The 13,421-nt window shown below is 27.4% G+C and overlaps 1 protein-coding gene across 1 annotated transcript in view; it reads left to right on the top strand.

The window, feature by feature from the left end:
* LOC100198221 (uncharacterized) overlaps positions 1–13,421 on the top strand; it is a 55,850-nt gene that overhangs the window by 20,441 nt on the left and 21,988 nt on the right. The window contains exons 8-11 of the mRNA XM_065813640.1: positions 763–836; positions 1,161–1,254; positions 4,452–4,560; positions 6,712–6,959. Of these exons, the coding sequence (XP_065669712.1) occupies positions 763–836; positions 1,161–1,254; positions 4,452–4,560; positions 6,712–6,959 (525 nt within the window). The remainder of the gene's footprint in view (positions 1–762; positions 837–1,160; positions 1,255–4,451; positions 4,561–6,711; positions 6,960–13,421) is intronic.

Below are 13,421 nucleotides of genomic sequence, written 5' to 3' on the forward strand. Positions count from 1 at the left end.
CTACGTTCTAAGATTAAAATCACCAATGTTTACCTCAGCAGAGATTAATGTTGTGGAATCTTATTTAATGACTTCTGAAAAAAAAAATGTTTAAGTATTACTACAATTCTTGATGCAATTCTACTTGAGGAAACTTTCTTATCTAAAACAAATAAAAATTTAGATAATATATTCAAACATATCTTAAAAATTAGATCCTATCATTGGGAAAATCTTTAGATAAGGAAACATAGTATGAAAATACTGCATACAACAAAGAAAAAAATACTGGAATGCTTGGATTGTCCTTTTCTCTATTGGAAGAACAAACACAACATTTTTATTTTTATATTTAATCTGTGTTTTATCTTTTTGCTCTTTAAACTAAAATCTTTTCATCAGAAAGAGTAAACTGTATGGGAAGAGTAATTGCACAATAAACACAATAAACTTTCTGAACAAAATGCAGACCAGTAAATCTTGCAAAATCTAACAAAATACGTTTATTCAAACAACATTCTGATTTTGTAATACATTGTGTAGAAAATTAATTCAGATTTCCTTAAATTCAATTTGAGACTTGATTAGCGAATCAAGTGCTGGTTCAACTGAAAACTTTAAAATATTAATTTGCAGGGCCCAAATATATCTACATGATTTTTTTTTAGTTTTCATAGGTTAATTTTTTTATATGTTTAATATAAAAAATTTTAAATTGGTCATAAGAAAAGTTTTTTACTTTTTATTTCATTCATTATTTTTTATTTAAGATTCTTGTTTTAGGAGATGAAATTATAAAAGTGAATAATAAAGTACTATCTGGTTTGACTCACCAAGAAGCTGTTGATTATTTTAAGGTAACCTATATTCTTGCAATAGCTTTAAACTATTGTTAAGGAAGTTGTTAGAATATCTAGGCTGTTTTATCACAGGGCACTGTAAAAGGAGGTATTTAATAAATACTTAAATTTATCCTCCTTGGACATCCATACTGATGATGGTTTTATGCCTTGACTAAGATTTATACTCAAGACCCTTGGATATAAAGTCTAAGGCTGTAGTCCACTACACCATTGTATAGTTATTGTTGTATTTAGTTATTTATTATTTTCTGTTATAATTGTTACATTTTTGAAATAAAGATGTTAAGTTAACAGTTTTTATATTTTTTTCTTTTGTAGTCACTTCAAAAAGGCTGTGTCAGGCTTCTTGTTAAACCAAGAAGTGTTAAGGAAAATGATAACTCTACTGATTATACTGTTCTTCTCAACAAAGGTAACATTTTGTTGAGAATTGCACCATTAAAAAGTGTTTTAATTTAGTTATTTTTAACTGAAGTCTACATTATCTTTTTTAAATTACAAAAAAGTTGTTTAAAATCTTTATAAAGCTTCATTTTTTTAAACAAAGAAAAGCAATAAATTTTTAACAAAGATTGATTATGTTATTTATTATGTTATAATTTAACTAGCGTTTATTTTATTAGAAATTACTTATATTATCTATCCATGTGTTAAATTGTTAAATTATGTAAACAGGTGTAATCAAATAGTAATCATATCTTAATAATTTACTGTCTGATATTTAGTTGTTGTCTGATGTGTTCCTTTTATTTTAGGACTTGGTTTCTTGTATTATGTATTGGTTTCATAGTTTTTTGTATCACTTTCATGTTATTCCTAATGATTGATTTATTGATTAAAATTTTTCACAAACTCTCTCAATATCTGTCTATTTAATAAATATAGTTTTGCAAAGTATACTATTTGCACCTCATAGTCAAGTCATGGCCATGAGTCAAGTCATGACATCATCAGGTCATGATTCATTGGTGGAACTACATTACTTGTAGATGAAGCCAGAGACAGTCATATACACTATAATTTCGAATATTTTTTTGAAAATTCCTATTAGTAACTTGATCTGCATAATCCCCTGTAAATAATAATTTTTAATGCCTGTAAATAATAATTTTTAATCCCCTGTAAATAATATTTTGTAATGTAAAAAAAGGGTAAAAGGGAAATATTATGCAAAAAAAAATTGTTTTATCAAGAAGCGTCACATTGCTTAAAAATTTGATTCATTTTTCCTATATAGTTAGAATTTGGAATAGTATTACTTCTTACTATACAATGCATTCTCTCTTGTCTAGAAATTTCTTGTGCTTTTGCAGATGAATAATTTCTTCATGTCTATTTCATTTTGATATCCATTATTTTCAACTTACCTAATCATCCTGATCTCATTTGGGTTTAGATTATCTTCAGCTTGCTTAGTATAATTTCTTACATTTTGTAGAAAATTTTTTATCTCATTCATTTTATGCTTTTGATTTAACAAATTATCAAAGTTTAAATTCAGGAAGATCAAAATAATAAGTGTGCGACAAAAAGATCAAAGTGATTCTATAGAAGATTTATTTAAAATAAAAATAAATTTAAAAATTTTTAAGACAAAACAAGTAAAATTTACAAAATCTAAAGATGTGAAATTATATAAAAGTAATCATAATTTATAAAAATATTTAAAAAAAACAAAAACCTTGTTTATTAAATTGGAAAAAAAATTAATTTAATTTTATGTTAAAAGCCAAAGTTTTTATGCAATACAATTTATAATAATAATCTTTATACTCACAGTTCGACCTTTGTCGATACCTGCGATAATAAAGGTTTGTCAACCTGCGATAATAAAGATTTGAAAATAGAAAGCTGCTTATAATTACAAAGCTGAAAATAGAAAGCTGCTTATAATATTCAAAGAAGAAGTAAAGTTCTTTTAACTGTTTTTTTTAACTAATTTTTAAATATAAAATTTTTTTTAATAAATAATTTGACTTATATTACAAACATATCTGACTATTTTAACTAAAAATAAACAAAATTATTATTTTGTTTATTTTTAGTTATAGTATTAACTATTTTAACTAAAAATAAAATCAATATTTACATGCAAGATGAGTAGTTTTAACAAACGGTTTTTAGCTAGCTGTATTAATTGTAAAGTTCTGATGTTAAGTTTGTATTCGTTATAAATGTTATACTATTAATGTACTTATGTTAAGTTTGCATTTGTATTTGCATCATTTTACAAAATATTTACTCATTAAAATTCAATTACTTTATCTGTTGTTACATCAAAAAATGTAGAAAGAATTGTAACAAATAATTAGAAATCATGACAAATGCTTTGAATGTTCTGGCAAAGACATACTTAATTACAAATGGCAATACTGAACTTAATATAACGTGACAACAGAATAAAGTTCAGAATCCTATAAGAGAAGAAAGGAGATATGAAAGTATTTCTAACCTTTAGCAAACATAAGGCAAGTGAACTTAACTAATTTAAGAAAAAAATTGTGTTGTTTCTTTCTATAGAGTTTGATGCTCAATGAAGTACTAGCATTATCGATTTTATAATACAAAAGTTCTATTAGTAGTGTATAGTTCCTCAAAATATTATTCTGCTACAATAAAAAAGGAGCATTAAACAGTTTGTCATGATCCCGAGGATGGTATTAATATAATTTCCATTTCACACATAAAAAGGTTCAAAATTATATGAAACAGGCTAAAATAGTTGCTCAGAATAATAAGTTTTATAAAAAGAATGGTACTGATAAAAGTTTAAAAGGGATAGGCGATGACTTACTAATATTAACACAGGATGTTCAGGCAGAGCAATGCATTGCATTAAATTAATTTGGAAAGAAAGTTGAGCTGGCTCATTTGTGTACTCCATCCAAATGAACTTACTCTTATCAATTTATAAAAACTCTTTATAGAGAGACTTTAAGCAGCTACATATAGAGAGACTCTAAGCAGCTACATATAAAGAGGATAAATAATTCCATTCTTTAAAAGCAATGATCTTGGAGATCCTTTTATTACTCTAAAAAATGAAATAACCAAGGATCTGTATTCTAATCAATTTTATAGGTGCACCATTACAGACAGCTTATTAACAGCTTATTAACTAGACTAAATCTGATGAGCCTATTCTGCTTGTGACAACAGAAGAATAAAACAGACATTCTTTCAGCTTACAAATATTCTATATTGGCCTTGCATTAGAGTTAAACAGGTAACAGTAGCAGTAAACATATTTTACTCTCAGACAAAACAGGGATGGTTCTATTGGAGGGTAGAAGAAAGTTGTAAAAATAAATAAAAGATAAATAAATGTTAGGTAAATGATATATGGAAATTATTATAAATGTTGTTAATAAAAAAATGAAGCTTTTCCATTAATTCCCATGCTGACAAAAATATACAACCAAAAACAAAAATTTACTATTCTTGTAAAGAAATATTTTTGTGAATATATAATATTCACAAAAATATTTATATATTCATATTTATATTCATAAAAAGAATATATATGTATGTATATGTATGTATTTATATAAATATATGGTTACACTGAATTTAATGACATTGTATTACAACTTTTATTTATGTTTTAAGTTCCAGGAAAAGGTTTAGGATTTGGAATTGGTCCCCATAACAAAAAAAAAGATGAAATTGTAATAAAATATATTGCAAAAAACTCAGAAATCTATAAAAAAGATGTCAGGTTTGTATTTTTGAACTTTTGAAAAAAGGTTAATATAAAATTGCTAAGTATAATACATAGTTATATATATATATATATATACAGGGCTTGTGATGAAGCGGGTGCGATCGTGTCGCGCTTGTGAAACACGCCCGAAAATGGTATTTTTAAACTTTCTAGACGCAATAAACAATGGTCGCTCAGTTTATAATGAGAGTATAAAATCACGCTTATTCAAAAGTTTGGGACAGAAAAAATAATAAGCTTTAATATGATTTTTTTATAAAATATTTGTAATTAAATTTTTTAGGTAATGATAAAACTTGTTGATTTAACAGTAAAACTCTGTCTTCCTTATACTTATATCCTTATACGAAGTACTTAAATAAAATATAAGCATTAGTCACTCGCTTTCTGCACGTTTCTGTTTTTCTGTTTTGTCAGCATTTTTCCGTTTTGCACTAACATAATGAATGAACAGTTTGAATTCATTACAGCTTATTTCAATAATGGTATGTTAACTATTTTAACCAAGTGCACGTGGAAACACAATTTGAATATAAAAATGTGAAAAAGAAATGGGAATAGAAAATTAGAAAATAACTACAAGAAAGTTGAAGCTTCTAAATATTTTTAATTTTGTAAAAACGGCAAGTAAGATTTATTTAATTTATTGTTAATAATATTCTACACATTGTTTATAATAAAAAAATAAATTTTCATAATGGAGATTTTTTTATTTTTATTAATTAATTTACGAAAAAAATTAATTATTATAAAAATATCAAGAAATATAAAAACCGTTAATCGTAAATATTAAGTTAACAGCATTTTAAATACATATCAAAGCAACTAAAGCAAAAAATTTTAGCCATGAATTTATTCTTCAATACTATTATAAGAACTTATTAGGCCCCTGAGTTTTTGCTTGATTGCGTTTTTTTTACCATTAATAGTTTAAAAAAATAGCGATCTGGCGCAAATAAAAAGCAAGAAGTTGGGAAGTATAAAAAAATACATTGTTGAAGTAGTATAAATGCACTGTTGTAGATACTACTTCAAACATTGATGAATGAAAGCCGTATAACAAATAGAAAGCTTTTTATAAACACAGTCTTCCGCAATTTCCAAATTTCAAGATCGCTCTTGCGGCTCTGACCCCGAGCGCGAATAATTGCACTCGATGACAACATATTATAATTTTACAAGCGTGATATAACATGCTTGATGATTTTCTTCATCACAAGCCCTGTATATATATATATATATATATTTATTTTTTATTAATATATATTTATATAATAGTATATAGATAGTGTTCATATATATTAAAAGTATATAAAAATATATATTAATATAAATAATGATAAAAATAACAGATCAAAAAAAAAAAAAAAATTTTTTCTGGTGCCAAGCAAACAATTTGTTTTTTGTATAGCATTTCTCATTTTGATTTCAAATATGTAACTCATTTTTTACCATCGTGTCAAGTTGTAAAGATATTTGGGTTCAAATCTTTAATATATGGGGTAAAATCTCTAATATTGTAAAAAAAAATTATTTAAAAATATTTCAACCTGGGTCTCAAAAGAAGCGTATTTTCATAGAGATTTTAAATATAATATATGTTTATAATAAGAGTAAATACTTTTTTTTATTATCCCTGAGAAACATTATGTTAAAATTCATTTAAAAGTCTTCAGCATTTTTTTACATAACTTTTTTGTCAATAAATTTTTAAGAAAAAATGTTCATGTTTTCTAAAATCTCTATAAAAATACGCTTCTTTAGAGATCCAGGTTGACAGACTTTTGAATAATTTATTTTTTTGACAATATTAGGGATTTTACCCCAAATACTATAGATTTGAACCCAAATATCTTTACAACTTGACATGACGGTGAAAAATGAGTTGCATATTTGAAATCAAAATAAGAAATGCTATACAAAAAACAAATTGTTTGCTTGGCACCAGAAAAAAAAATTTTTTATATTGACCAGTGTAATATTAATAGTATATAATAATAGTGTATAATAATATATAGATAGTATGTTGGTACGATGATTATAGTGTATTTATGTCTGGTTATATATATATATATATATATATATATATATATATACACACACACAAATAGTTCTAATATTATCAATGCATTATTTTTGTGTTAGGTTAAAAGATCAGTTATTATCTATAAATGGCATGTCTGTTGCTAAATTAAGTGTTGATGAGACTTACAAATTGCTGAGAAGTTTAAAGCCTGGACTTGTACAACTTGAACTGAAAAGAAAATTTGAAAATAATGATACTTTTTTTGGTTCAGATTTAGATGGCTGTAGTTCTCAGAAAACTGAATTATCTGTATCCTCGGAGGAACATATGTTGAACTCATTGATGTCACCAGCAACTCCTGTAAAAGGTTAGTCATTAAAAATATTGTGTAGGTATGGTGATATTATGTTGTTATGGTGATAGTATGTTGATATGGTGGTAGTATATTTTGTAAAATAAACAGCATAAATGCAATTAGATTATTTGAAGAACATTTTTTTTTCCATAATATCATGTACCTGAAAACCACCATTCATTTGCAAACACAGTAGCCATAGAAAAAACCACACCACAAATTGCACTGACATACAAAAAAAAAAAAATTTTTACTTTCTCTAGTGAATGGATGTTTTTCTTGTAAATTTTAACATGCCAATTTCAGATATGTGATCTATTTGCATGTCTCACATCAAAATTTTAAAAAAACTTGAATTGAAATATTGACCGCTTTAATAAGTATACTGATATTTCATATTATTATGAATGAAAATATTTTAAAAAATTCTACCAAGACTTTTATTATTTAAAATATATTATTTTATTAAAAAAAAGAAATAAATAGAAAGTTTTGTCATTGCTCATAAACAATTTGATTCAAAACAAATAGCAAGATTATTTAAAATTCAGTAGATTTAAATATCTTGCATATTAACTTCCAATGGTATTTTACTTCTGGGGCATCTCATTGGAGCAACCAGCAGTAGTCTGCTAGCATGACACTACTCCATTGTTCTTGGTATATTGATTTCATCAAAGCAATTTCTTGATAGAAACCCTCTCCATGCTCATCACTAAGCTCGCCAAGATATTCTTGGCGAGAAAAAAGTCGAGATGGCAATCAAAAAGATGAATTTTAAGAGACATCTTACATCCTATGTTCTGAAAGGCATCTATGCACTGTTTAACCACTTCTATGTAATTGCTAGATATATTATTTTCCAAAAAGTTGGCAACAATGGATTTAAAAGCTAGCCATATCCCAAGGTCTTTTCTACCTAAGTAGATCTTGAAAAATCACCTATTACTTTTCTGATCTAAGAGTCCACAAAAATTCCTTCCTTAATTTTAGCATCACTTATTCGTGGAAACATGGAATGAAGATATGTGAAGGCATTACTTATCTTATCCAAAGTTTTTACAAAATTCATCAGATCCAACTTTATGTGTGAAGGTGGTAATATGATATCTTTTTTAAAAACCAGTGGTTCATGCAAAACATTTTTTTTAACCAGGTTCCATACGATCTCAAATGGGCCAAATCTTTTTTTTATAGTGTGCATCTCTATCTTGGCTATTCCATTCACAGAGGAAGCAGCAGAATTTTGTGTATCCGAGTTAAAGATCCATGAGGATTGCAATGACTTTTAAATCTCCACACTCTCTCCATTTGTAATCATTATATTTTATTTTTATTAAAACATTACTGATGTTGTTCCAACTGTGTGGAGTATGCAACTGGAATGGATGGCATCACATTGCTGTAATGTAGCTGCAAAAACTTTAGACTATTTTTTGATGTATCAATAAAGAGATACTAGTTTTTGACTTCATGCTCATGACCAAGATGTACCATGATATTGTCAATATCATTACAGTTGCAGATATTATCTGATGTAAAGTACTGCATTAGCTCCTTGTGTCTGAAGCAAAACTTACATATTTTAACATCAAGTGCTAACAAGTTCCACTGTTTCAGTTGGGATCTGAGAAGCTCTGCCTGTCCTTTTGTCAAAGAGAGATCATGTATAAAATCTAAAAACTCTGCTATATTTACTAAATGAATTACATTGCTTTCAGGAATGTAGTCATCATCAGAATTGTTAATATTTTCTGGACTAACTTGATTGTCATTGTCACTCTGAGAAGAATCATTTGAGTGAAAAGAGTATAAATCAGGGGGAATTGGATCTGGACAGTTTACAGGGTTGTGAAGCACTGGCTTGGATACAGATTGAATGTTAATATATAATACTGATTTACGAGTTTTAAATAAAAATATGGTTCATGCCATATCATTAGAACTCCAAAGGGCATTAACTTGTGTTTTGGTGACTTTCGCAACCATCCTGCTAAAGTATTTGCACAAATGGAGCAAATGATATTAGGTTTCCACTTTTTCCCTGCATCATCAACTTTGGAGTCAAAATAAAGTTCAGAAGTTTTTTTTAGTAAAAGGGTCATCGTTTTCTGGTGGTCAACATTGGTAAAAAATCCACAAATGTAGCAAAACAAATCAGAAGAATTCAATCGTTTTTGAGTAGCCATGTCAAAATATTTATTACAAAAACAAAGATCAATAAAATTATGGCATAAAATATACTACAAATAAAGGCTTATTTTGAAAAAATGTTTAAGAGCCGCTTTGTTTTGGAATGCGATGTAATAGAACAAAACGGTTTCAGATTTGAAATCAGCGTAAAAAAACTTATATAAATGCACTTATTATTGTATGGGAAAGAAAAAATGTGTATGTCAGTGTTATTACACAAAATAAAACCAATGATAAGAGTAGAGTAAAAAAAAAATCATAACAAAATCATCAACGTGAAGAACTACTGAAGAGCTACAAGGATGTGCAACTTTATTTTTCAAAGGTTCCATTTTAAAACTTTATCTATTACACCAGAGTAAATTGATAAAAATAAGAGATAAATAAAACTAATCTCTCAAGATTAAAAGACCAACTATTTTTCTTAAAAAAGATTAAAGGACACCCAATTTTTAAAATTGGAATTATTGTCTATGTGTACCCATTTGAGTAGTGTGTTTACGTCTGGAACCCCTTTCATATTATGCATTTTTTTATTATTAAATAATAACAAAAATATGTTGCTGCTACATCAACTGAGGGTTTAGCATAGGGCAGAAATATTTTTTTTATTGCTCTTTGTTTTTCTTTTTTTTCTAAATGCCATATAATCAATGTAACAAAAACATATGATTAATGTAACAAAAATATATAATTAATGTAACAAAAATATATAATTAATGTAACAAAAATAGGGTAACAATTTGTTATCTTAACACTCTATAGTAGATATTTTTAAATTTTCCTCTGTATTCCATTAGTATTTTGAAAGGATAGTTTCGTTGCTAGTTTTTTATTTTTAAAGAAATTATTTTAAGCCCTTATGCGTCATTCCGTTTCAAATCAACCAAAAAAAAATTTCGGCACCATGCCATCTTGGATTTTGATGATTTTTGAAATACAAACTTAAATTAATGAAAGAAAACTTCACTCAAAATTTTATCAATAGAGAAGAAGATTGAGACATCGATACTCTGTCCCAATCTCTTTTTTGATTGTTTTTTTCAGTGCCATTTGTTTTTTTAGCTAATTGCACAACACAATTAGCTTTAATTTCTGAAATTCTTGTTCAAAAGTGGTGAAAATGTTTATCTAACTATTTGTTAGGGTGAGGAACTTGAAACTGATGGCTAAAACCCCCAAAAATCAAGCTTCTATATGAAAATCTAATTTCAAAATGGTGTAACACTTATTGTATGCTTTTTGATGCTCGGTACAAAAAAAATGTTTATCTTGAAATACCTAAATGATATGATTCTGAAATTTTTTCTTAAAGTTCTATATGCAACAAACTCCATAATATAAAAAAAATTTTCAACATCAATCTCCTCAACTAGTCTGATTCATGGATTCTTATCGTATATCAAACATACACACACTCCAATGCTTATATCAAACAAGCATTCTTTAATAATCCCATCAGTTTTGAAAATTAAAAAAAAATGAATACTCCGATTGTTAAAAAACAACTTTAGTTCCAATTTTTGTGTTACTTATTGGAGTGAAATTGTGATAGCTGCGAGTGCCTGGTAACGTTTTTGCAGTTGTATAGCTTTGCTCCATTTTAATTCGGATTATCATGTTAGACTCCTTAGATATGTAATAAAAATTAATTCCTATGATTTCATTTTGACAAAAATAAAACAGATGCTGTAAGTATATAATTTGTTGTTGTTCGATGAAGGCTAGCAATTAAAGTTAGTCGTTTAACAGTCCCACCAATATCATCACAGGGTGATATACCGTGACTTGTAGCAAAGAAAGACCATGTACATTTCATAGAAAAATCTTGTTCATGGTGGCATATATTTATGAAGTGTTTGCAGTTTTTGTACTGGCCAGCACACCCATCTGAAAAGTAATGAACAGTTTCTATTTGATGAGAAATATTACTTTTAATATGTTCAACTGTTAACTTTATCACATGATATACCATATCTACATCATGCAGTTAATCATCAGTGATAAAACATATTGAATCTTATTTGAGAACATTATTTACTTTATAGTAAACTACTGTTGGATGCAATGTTGCTTGAATTTTGTTGCAGTGAAGACTTTGTACTTCGTCTTGTACTACAAACTCATAGTTTTCTGAGAAATCACAAAGGACAATGACCTCAGTACTACTTAACTCATCTTTTAATTTTCTTAAAGAAGCAGCTTGACTTTTTGCAATATAAGAATGAATAGTAAGCTTTTGTAACTTATTTGTCAGAGTATAAATGAAGCTACTTGTGGTTTCTGTTAGATTTACTAGCTCAGATCAGTCTGCTGTCTTCCATTGTTTGTAATCTATACAACAATCATCGTCTCCATCAATATCTTCTTGAGAACTCAACTCATTTTCAAGATAATTTCTTAATTTAGAATCTTCTGGACACAAAAGGCAACGATGTATCATGCAATTCTTGTTAGCCCTACTACAAACAAGCATATCAATAAGTTTATGATAATCCTTTGATAATTCAACTGCACTAATCATTAACTTAACATTTTGATGGTAGGTGTACACATGCGTATGCGTGCAAGATGCTCCTACTATAATGCACCATTTTGGACGATGTGAGCAAAAGAAAAACAAATCTTTATATCTGGATGACTGGTTTTAAACTTAGCATATAGTTCTTTTAGATTTGAGAGAATCAAACGCTTTTGCATGTGAGATCTTCGAGCTATACTCACAAAATCTTTTTTACCAGCCATTTGTCTGCTATTTTCATTGTTACAATAAAATTCAATAATTTTATCTACAGTCTCATGATATATTTCTTTTCCTCTTTTTTTTTTCAGGGAACGATAAAATACCATTTTTCTGCAGCAATTTGCGTGATATCTGCACCATATAATTAGTAACACTAAATTCTCTTTCTATATCTTTATTAGACCAAGAAATTGGAACCAATGTTAGTAGTAGAATTTTCTGATTCCGATTTGAAATTAAGATTTTTTGTTTGATTTTTCCTATAAGTATATCCATGTCATTTGCTTTATTTTTAATTTCCTTTGATATTTTACTGAAGGAATCTTCTTTGCTTAACTGATCAAGATCTATATTTAAAGTCCTTGCAATACCTGTTTTTTAAACATGTAATAATTCCTTTTTACCAAGAGCAACTCTTGAGTGTCTATTCACAGCATGCATTTTCAGAGGACTTATGTTCATAACCGTCAAAGAAGAATTAGGATTTTCTTTTAACAATTCATTTATAGTTAGTTCATTATCTTTATCTTCATAAATCTGGCTGCAAGTCGGTTCTCCAGGTCCATTATCCTTAAATGACATCAATTTAATCTTACATGAGGGACATATCTTTTCTCCAGGAATAACACTAATACCAATGTTTTTGAATTTTCGAGCAAGTTGGATATTAATTTCTTTACATCCTCCTAAAAACATTATAATTACTGCTTCAGTGAGAGTTTTGCAAAAAAAAATCTTATGTATAATTACAATAAAGCTTTAAAAAATTTTATGGCTAAGTAGTAATACCTTTTCTTTTTTTTCCATTGTGTAAATGCAATAGATCACAGCAAGTTATGTGGTTTGTTCAGTAACGTTTTAAGTAAACATATTCATGGTGTAGACAAACTGTTGTATTTTCATTAATTTCAAAACCAGAACGACTAATTATCAAGTCTTTATCAAAATCATTAAGACTTTCTTGATATTGTTGGATTTTACATATGTTTGTTTGTGACAAACTTCTTTCTTTGTTAATCCAATTGAACATCTCTTTTTATCATTCATATTGTTATACTATTTTTTAGTTCTGTAAGAAATGATTTTAAAATAATTATTATTTTAAGATTCTTAAATTGAAAATCCTTTAGCTATAAAACATAAAGATTGCATAAAATAAAGATCTTTTTTGTGAAATGCAAACAAGTTTATATGTTAGAACTCTACCTGAGATACTGAGATTCTATCAATTTTTTTAAAATGCAAAAAACAAATGCATATAATTTAATAATATTTTTTCATTATTAAATTAAAAACTACAGTAAAGCTGACTGGGATTCTTTCCGTGATTTTCTTTGTGATGGCCTGATATTGCCAACAAACAGGTTGATCCATTGCTTGACATTCATATCACTCCAGCATCTGCATCTAAAGTGATTTCCTGCCTAGACTCTTCTACAGCTTGTGGCCCGGACAACATACCTGTTATTGTCTTGCAGAAGTGTTCTCCGGAGCTGTTGTCTATACTTTCAAAACTATTGAGCAAGTGCTTATCAGAG

This window comes from Hydra vulgaris, chromosome 12, assembly GCF_038396675.1.
Source record: "Hydra vulgaris chromosome 12, alternate assembly HydraT2T_AEP".
Lineage (NCBI taxonomy): Eukaryota > Metazoa > Cnidaria > Hydrozoa > Anthoathecata > Hydridae > Hydra > Hydra vulgaris.